Here is a 6721-nt window from a genome sequence, read left to right on the forward strand (position 1 = left end):
TAGTACTGAGCCATAAAAAAGAAGGAAATAATTTCACTTACAGCAACATGGATGGACCTAGGGATTATCATACTAAGTGAAGTAAATGAGACAGAGAAAGACAAATACCATATAATATCACTTATACGTGCAGTCTAAAATATGATACAAATGAAGAACTTATTTACAAAATAGAAACAGACTCACAGACAAAGAGAACAAACTTACGGTGACCAAAGAAGAAAGGGGATGGGGGAGGAATAAATTAGGAGTCTGGGATTAACAGATACAAACTACCATATATAAAGTACATAAACAACAAGGTCCTACTATATAGCACAGGGAACTATCAATATATTCAATATCTTGTAATAAACCCTAATGGAAAAGATTATGGAAAAAGAAAAAAATATATATATATAAACTGAATCACTTTGCTGTACACCAGAAACTAACACAACACTGTAAATCAACTATACTTCAATTAAAAAAGAAATGTTGGTTAAGATACACTAAATTGGGGCTTCCCTGGTGGCGCAGTGGTTGAGAGTCTGCCTGCCGATGCAGGGGACGCGGGTTCGTGCCCTGGTCCAGGAGGATCCCACATGCCGCGGAGCGGCTGGGGCCGTGAGCCATGGCCGCTGAGCCTGCGCGTCCGGAGCCTGTGCTCCGCAACGGGAGAGGCCACAGCAGTGAGAGGCCCGCGTACCACAAAAAAAAAAAAAAAAAAAAAAAAAAAGATACACTAAATTGATTTCATGACCCACTGATGGACTGCAACCTGCAAACTAAGATGTAATGTAATTACTACTAGCTAAACCTAACAATATTCTAGCAAAATAAAAGTACACTATAATTATAGATAAGTGACATTTGCATATCAAAAAGTGAGCCAGGGAATTCCCTGGAGATCCAGTGGTTAGGATACTGTGCTCCCACTGCTGGGGGCCTGGGTTCAATCCCTGGTGGGGGAACTAAGATCCCGCAAGCGGCACAGCGCAGCACGCCCCACCCCCCACCAAAAAAGTGAGTCTAGATCTAGAATTCACTGAAAGCAATGAGCTGGAATCATAGTTAGTGTGTATGAATGAATACACATTCAGACCTCAAAAATTCAGAAAGTCCATCCTCCTATTTTTTAGGTGAGGACACTTGCCCATGGTTAATACTCTTTAAGGTAAAAGCTTTCAGTAGATGGCGTAACTATAATTCTTAAGGTGACAGTAAATCTTGCCATCTCTGCAGGAAAAGTGTATTATGGGGCTAAGATATGGAACTGCATCGCACAAACAAGGGAAGCCTGGATCATCCTCCTAGACTGCTCTCAAAACCAATTCTTAGGAATTTTCTCCTTGGCATTGCTGGACATTTTGTCTACAAGTAAATTCAGTAATTAAAGATCCCTAAAATTTTAACAGTACATATTTTTGAGAAATTTTGGTGGGGAGAAGAGGCGATGAGGGTTGGAGGCAAATAATAAATTCTGAAAAGTTACAGTGAACTCTCTTTACCTGGGAGCAATGAAAGGAGAAATTTCAAACAACCCCAAATCCAGCAAGTCGCCAAAATACAGTACAAAAGGAATTTAATAAACTTTAAATTCTAATAATCTTGTGCTTCAAGATTCTTAAAATCTTGTAACATATTTGCTTTGCTATAGAGAGCACCTAGAGCTGCTCTGTTGCATATGGTAATCACTAGCCACACGTAGCAACTGAGCACTTGAAGTGTGGCTAGTCTGAACAGAGATGTGCTACCAGTATAAAATAACACTGGATTCTGAAGACTTAGTAGGAAAAAAAAGAAAGTAAAACATGTCATTAGTAATTTTTTAAATATTGATTACATATTGAAGTATTTGGGGTAAATAAAATATACTGCCAAAATTATTTGCCTGTTTGTTTTTACTTTTACATTTTTTTGAAGATTTAAAATTAAAAACATGGCTTGCATCACAGTTCCACTGGACAGGGCACTTCCCTGGCCATCCAGTGGTTGAGACTCTGCACTTCCAACGCAGAGGGTGCAGCTTCGATCCCCGGTCAGGGAACTAAGATCCCACATGCCATTCGGCACGGTCAAAAAAACAAAACAAAAACAAACAAAAGCAACCAAACAAAAAAAAACAAAATCCAACACAATTCCACTGGACAGCACTAATCGAGAATAAAATTTTCATAACGAAAAGCTTTTTAAAAGGCATTTACTGTTCTATTTAGTAGCTGAGCTCTCTTTTTCTTGAATAGCAGAAGTAGACTCAAGATGAGCAAAGCAATGCTCCCTTACCTCCTTCCCCCAATTCTTCCCCCTCCCAGAGTCCAATTTGAGACCAGGAGGCCTTTGGAGACAGGGCTTCCCTATCAGGACCACTGTCAGGCTGCGATAGTCCTTTGCAGCAGACACTGTGTGATATAACGGTCACTTTGCAGTACGAAACAACAGATTTCCTTGTTGATTTGTGGTCACATAAAAAAATTTTTAAGCAGAAACATAACCTTTTTTTTTTTTTTTTTTTTGGGCCATAGCTTATCTGGATACTCGTTATCTGCCACTGATAAAAACATTTTTAGTGCAATGCACTTTTAGATCAAAAAGGGCAAAGCCATCCTTTTGTTAACTACTGTAATTTTTCCAAAAGACATTTATTAACATCCACCCAACAAGAAGCAATTAAAACCCTGGGGACTTCCCTGGTGGTCCAGTGGGTAAGATTCCGCGCTCCCAACGTAGGGGGTCAGAGTTCGACCCCTGGCCGGGGAAGTAGATCCTGCATGCATGCCGCAACTAAAAGTCCACATGCCACAACTAAGAAGTCCACACGCGGCAACTACAGATCCCGCATGCCGCAACTAAGAACCGGTGCAGCCAAAAAAAAAAAAAAAAAAAACCCTAAAAAACCTTTTCGTATGTTTTTGTGCTACTTACCTCGATGGCAACACTGGTTTCCTTATTTTTAAAAAGCTGGAGCTCTTCTAAACGCTGCTTTTCTTCAGCTGTTAAAACTGTAAATACATCTTCTGAAGGATCCTTTAAAATAACCAAGAGAACTCCCAGTGAGTCACACACAGAATTCGAGGTTGTCAAAGCTCTATATTTCTATGATCTCCAGGAAAGGCTATTTTTATTCAGAAGGTGACTTCTGCTAGAGAGCTGCTCTTACCTCTTCATCTACTGGGACAGACAAGTCACTCAAATGGCTGATCCGTCCATTTTTTCCTATTTCGTGAACAATGAAGTCAGAATATCTGAGGAAAAGAAAACGCAGACTCTCAGAGCATTAACATTTTGCTGCCTATTAATTTTAGGAGAAAGTTTCTCAACAGTAAGCCTTATCATTGTGCAAAACAGGGATCAAAAATAAAAACCTTCAGTGCAAAGTCACGGAGTTATTTTTTTCTGGTTTCACCATGAATTCTAAGCCACGCCTTGGCTTGGTACCAGAATGTACAGAAAAGACCCTCTGAACTTCTAGAATATTCTTCCAGAAACATGCCTAAATCAAAGCTTATTAATGTTGCCCTATGAGTATACAGTCCATTCTAAAGTAAATCACAAAACACAGTAAATTTAATCAAATCAGAAGCCTGTATATCTACCGTGAACCACCCGGAAGCTTACCTTTATGCTAAATACTTTACAGACATTATTTAAAATACTCTCAACAACCCTCAGGTAGAATTATGATCCAATTTTGGACAAGGATACTGAAGCTCAGAGGAGTTAAGTAACTATGAAGTGGCTGAACTGGATTCACACCCAGATCCACCTGGCTCCAAAGACCACCTTCTTTCTCCTGCAGATGTGGCCCATTCAGGTGAAAGAGTTTAAGATTTTAAGATCTATTCAAGGGAAAACTTGAAACCATTTAAAGTAATATATTCTAAGGAAATAAACAGCACCCGTTCACATATTAACAAGGGATGCCACAGGGAAACGGTTATTTAGTCATTTTATCTTCAAATAGTTTCGTTTACCCATCCAGGCAGCTTTCCTTCATCCTATTGCTTATTGACCATCAGTGTGAACGATCCTTGGGGACAGAAAGCTAAATGGCACAAAGGACTGCTGATTTCTTTGTAGAGAAAAGAACGAATATACCTAAAATAGCTTGACATAAACGGAACGTACCTTTCTTTTAAGATCCCTGAGAATCCTCGGTGAGAACTTACGAACTTGGTGATGCCTACGTCCAGCTCGGTGAGCCCGTGCTTCATCATGTTCGCGAAGCTCCCTGCCTCTTCCTCCTCCTCCCCCTCCTCTGAAAGGCCATCGTCCTCCTCCTCCTCCTCCGACTGAGGGTCAGAATTCTTTTGACCCTCTCCGGCCGTTTCGGGTGGCCCAGGCACCTTTTCACTGCTGGGCAGAGAGTTGTTCTCTCGCCCGTCTTGACCTCTGGTCTGACAGCATTCTGAGATCTTCTGTCTCTTTGCCTCACCTGGGGCCACACTGTCATTGTCTTCGACGGCAACGGACCCCCGTTTCAATGACACACCCGTCATGTCTGTCATCTCCATTTTCAAGGATCCAAGAAAACATTTAAGAGAACCTTTTAGAAGCAAGAAAGAGCAGGCAGTAATGATCACTTCAATAAAGAATTGGGTTTCAGCACATAGAGGCACATTTAACTTTGTTCCTAGGGTCCTAAATATCGTTTATGAAAATAATTCTCCCAAATATACTTTTAGTGGCATAGAAAAATGGCACAATATTTCTGCAGGGAATTTGACAGCAAAAGCCTTAAAAATATGGATGCCTCTTGACCCAGAAATACTACGTTCAGGGATTATCCTAAGAAAATAATTAAGAAAGTGCTTAAAGTTTTAACTGTAAGGATGCTCCTTACAGTGCTTTTACATTAACAAAAAATTAAGAACAATGACATCTAGTTACATAAACTGAACAACATGTAGAAACAATGTGAAAAGAAACTGGGAAAGGTAGTTACTTCTAGGAGAGGGTGTAGGTGGCTGCGGAGAGCAGGGAGACTTGTTTTTACTGAATACCACAGTTGTAGCATCTGAGTTTTGTTTCACGGATATTGTTATCTTTTAGAAAAGCTGATTAAAAGTATATAAGTAAGTTTACTAACATGAGTCATTTACTAATATGACTCATACCATGTCATATTTTTTTAAAAAGCAAGGAGAATGGGGAGTTCTTTAATGAGTATAGAGTTTCAGTATTGCAAGATAAAAAAGAGCTCTACATACTGGTTGCACAATGTGTATGTACTTAACACTAATGAACTGCACACTTAAAAATGGTTAGGATGATGTTATGTGTATTTTGCCACAATTAAAAAAGTACAGATTATCATTTAACTGGCCCATACACAATGTACCAAGCAAAAGTCTAGGAAGCCATACGCACTTCCCAGTATGGAGCACACATTTATCTAAGACCACAAGTGCCTGTCTAATTTGATCTTATTTGATGCTCTTGGCGAAATAAGGATAAAGCTTCTTCCTATATTACCTATATAGGGAAATGCTAAAATTAACATACGAACTTGGTAAACATATTATAAAGAACATAAATGAGCAGAATATTCTAGTTCTCCAAGGCTTGGTTAATAAGAAGCCCACCTACAGAAGCATCTACAGTAGAATAATAATGATGAACTAAAATTTAAGAATCCGTATTTGATCTTGCCTCATTGTCAAAAGTCAAGAATGGAAAGAAAAGTGAAAAGTGAAAGGCTACCAAAAAAAGGGGGGGGTAGAGAAAAATGTCAGTAAAAACAATTTCCTTTGAAAGACAAAAAAAAAGAAAGAAAATGGAAGAAACCAAGAAATGGGAACTGAAGTAGACTGCAACTAGTTGTACAAAATTATCTCTAATCCAAGTAAGAAAGCACTTATTCTTTATGTGTTCTAAGCAAGGTATAGTAAAAGAGAATGCTAGTTTATGAGATGCTGATGGTGTTTCATTCTCATTTTATATCAACAAAACTGCCCTCAGAGCCTGCATACCAGTGACGGAGGCAGGCAGGGCCCAGGGCTTCCTTGAGACATGGGAACACACAGAAGACCGCAGGGGGCATTGGCGTGAGGGGGTCTGAGAAGACCTCTTCCTAACGGAAGACTAGACGTGAACACCCGAGTCAAGCTTTGGGGAACGAGTGAGAGAGAGGCTGTGCAAAAAGCGGGAGGACGGTGGTACAGCACGTGCAGAGGCACGGGAGAGCACGGAGCGCTGGAGGAAGCCCCCGAGCTCACCACGCGTCACGAGGGTAAAACTCACACGCAGGGGACCTGCACTTAAAGCTGGGGAGCTGGCGGAAGCCACACCAAGCTGAACTGAGGGAATTACATCCGAAAAAACAAATCGTCACTTGATTCATAAGTCAGAGAGATTTCGTGGTATCCCTTCAAAGAGAAAAACCGGGGTTAGGCTGGGAGATTAGGTAAGACGGCAACTGAGGTAAGAAATTAGTACAACCTGATCTAAGGCTGAGGCAAAGGTGACAGAAAGGAGGGGTGGATTCAGGGACATTTAAGAGGTGGTGCGGACAGGACTGGCTGACAAATGTGAGAGGAAAGAGGAGATACTACAGGATGACTCAGGTTTTCTGTCTTGGGGAATTGAGAGGATAAGGGGAGCTCTTCCTGACACGGGGACCCTAGGAAGAGGCACGGTGGGTAGGAGGGATATAAGCACACGTACAGTCCTGCGGTGTTGCTGGCACCTGGGGGACATCCCATGGCCACTTATTACACTGTGTCACAAATATTCTTACCCC

General features: G+C 40.8%; 1 protein-coding gene across 2 annotated transcripts in view; it reads right to left on the reverse strand.

Moving 5' to 3' along the window:
* PUS7 (pseudouridine synthase 7) overlaps positions 1-4508 on the reverse strand; it is a gene marked incomplete at its 3' end in the record, with an annotated part of 48028 nt that extends 43520 nt beyond the window's left edge. For both annotated transcript variants that reach the window (XM_079711021.1, XM_079711022.1), the window contains exons 1-3: positions 4108-4508; positions 3140-3224; positions 2905-3006 (exon numbers count right to left, since the gene is read on the reverse strand). In XM_079711021.1, the coding sequence (XP_079567147.1) occupies positions 2905-3006; positions 3140-3224; positions 4108-4493 (573 nt within the window). In that variant the 5' untranslated portion in view covers positions 4494-4508. The remainder of the gene's footprint in view (positions 1-2904; positions 3007-3139; positions 3225-4107) is intronic.
* Between the last annotated feature and the right edge of the window lie 2213 nt (positions 4509-6721).

The sequence above is a fragment of the Hyperoodon ampullatus genome, assembly GCF_949752795.1.
Source record: "Hyperoodon ampullatus genome assembly, chromosome: 9".
Classification (NCBI taxonomy): Eukaryota; Metazoa; Chordata; class Mammalia; order Artiodactyla; family Ziphiidae; genus Hyperoodon; species Hyperoodon ampullatus.